General features: G+C 45.8%; 1 protein-coding gene across 1 annotated transcript in view; it reads left to right on the forward strand.

Moving 5' to 3' along the window:
• Positions 1 to 2,215, forward strand: part of LOC108630896 (uncharacterized) — a gene marked incomplete at its 3' end in the record, with an annotated part of 6,483 nt that extends 4,268 nt beyond the window's left edge. The window contains exons 2-3 of the mRNA XM_026818436.1: positions 93 to 1,553; positions 2,155 to 2,215. Of these exons, the coding sequence (XP_026674237.1) occupies positions 93 to 1,553; positions 2,155 to 2,215 (1,522 nt within the window). The remainder of the gene's footprint in view (positions 1 to 92; positions 1,554 to 2,154) is intronic.
• Between the last annotated feature and the right edge of the window lie 4 nt (positions 2,216 to 2,219).

A 2,219-nucleotide genomic window follows, 5' to 3' on the forward strand; every position in this document is an offset into this window, starting at 1 on the left:
TAGTTTTCGTGCCGGACGTCGCTCGAGTACAAAGGGTTAATATAATAATATAACCGTATCTTCTCAGAATGAATGAATATCTTGTTTTACAGATACGGGAAGGACTACGAGGAGGAGAGTAAGAACGTGTTCTTCGAATGGGACCCGAACAACTACAAGAACGAAGCCCTGAAAGCAGAAGTGTACGAACCTCGGACTGACAATTATCGGAGCAGCTCGCATAAAAGGATGCTGCATCCCGAAAGCGTGTCTGTCTACCCGGTCTCACAGCTTTATACACCGGAGAGTCAGAAAATAGCACCGGTCGCATTGAAACCAGGCGCCAGGGCGCCGGTCCTTCAATACGCCCACCCGGAACTGGGCGTTCAGCCAGCGAAGATCCTTAAAAACGAGAAGAGGCGCCCGGACAATTTCCCGGAGAACCAATACTCGTTCACGGAACAGAGACAGAAGAAAAAATACGTGTTGAACGATAAGAATATCGTCGACACTTACACCACCAAGGATTATTACCCTAACCATCATTTCTATGGATTGAAGAGACCGAGCGACGCTCCGTTTTGGGTGAAAATCTCTGAGAACTTGAAGAATCAATTTTCCAACAGCGTGGAGAAGGTGTCGCAGTTCACCAGGCCGGTGATCGATCCTTTGGTCGAAGCCACGCATAAGATTTCTCAGAATTTAGGACTGTCTAATGGGAAGGAGGCTCAGGACAAGATGGGCACCGTTGCTACCGGTGGGAGTATTCTGATCCCGGCGTTGGGACTTATGGCTTCTGGTGCTGCGCTCGGCATCGGAGCGGTCGCCGTTGGCAGATATTTAGACGTCGACGTTCTTAAAAGATCGGACGATGGATCGGGAACCGAAGTCGAGTACCAAAGAGCTTTGAACTCTGACCCTTTATTGACCGAGAATGGTGACTCATTGACACGAGGTTACGATGGGACTGTATATTTCATGGAGAAGAATAAGGACGATGCGACGAGTCAGGATGGATTAGTGATCGTAGAGGGAAATCAGAAAACGGGGGAGGTGGAATTAGACACGAAATCAGGCTTTGGGGAAACGACGTCGAGAAGGAAACGGAGTATCGATTATTTAGACATTTTCCAAGCCGAAGGTAATTTAAAGAATCTAATCAGAGACAAACGTTTCCAAAGGAAAGGAGCTGACTCTATCAGCGAAATTGTAGAAATTGATCTTCGCGAAGGTAACATCGACGTCACAGAATTTCTTATTCCAAGAAAATCAGACGACTCTTTAAAGAACGACAAGAGCTCCGATATTCTAGTCGTCCAAGACGACCGGGAAACTGTGGAAAATTCTATGAACGGAAGAGACGAGAAACGGAAGAAGAGGAGCATTGAAAGCGATCAGGAGTTGCAAGATACTCTTCAGAATCTGGAGAACGCCGAGGTGGCCGAAGTGGCTCATATCGACGGCGATTGGACCAATACACCCTGTGCCAAAAGGTTATTCTGCGACGTGATGATTCAAAGGGGTGCAGACGCCGTTGTCCTAATGGAAAAGAAAATGGCAGCTCTTCTTGGCCTGTAAGTATCTGCGAAATAAAATATTTCCGATATCAATTTCGAAAATGATATCAAAAATTTTGAAAACAATTATCTGCATTTTTGCACGTCGATGTTTCGAATAAATGCAACTTCGCTGACGGCAATTACGCTCGAGGAATCACTTTCTTTCGAGGGGAGAATGTGATCTCAGCATGAACGCTTTTTCCTTCGTTTAAACTAAATTAAATATTTCTAAAATCCATAAGAACTACAGATACCAATTAAATAACGAACCGCGTGAATCTGAACATTAGAAATCGTTGAGATCGAGTCATTATCACCTTTCCTTTTATCGCCGGACTTTTCCCGAAACACGCACACGTGGTACACGCGGACAGACGTGTATGCACGGAGTGAAACTGTGCTAAGAGGTAAAAGTCGAATCAGTCAGTAGGACGTTCGCCGGCGAAAGCTGGGAAGAAAGTTATCTGTTACTCGTTATGGTTCCGTTCGGCCGACGAAAGGTTCTTTGATTTTCTCGTCTCGTCTTCGCTTCGGTCGGCTTTCGACGGGAATCGGGGAGAATCCACGCTAGCTGCAATTAGAATATTATTAGAAACTCTTCTATTTCTATTTTTAGAATCCAACCGGGAGCAGCTGTCCAAGTGTCTAGCCATTTCCAGCAGGTGATGGACGCGGTACGAA

Source organism: Ceratina calcarata, unplaced genomic scaffold (genome assembly GCF_001652005.2).
Source record: "Ceratina calcarata isolate Rehan_Ccalc_2016 unplaced genomic scaffold, ASM165200v1 scaffold786, whole genome shotgun sequence".
NCBI lineage: Eukaryota > Metazoa > Arthropoda > Insecta > Hymenoptera > Apidae > Ceratina > Ceratina calcarata.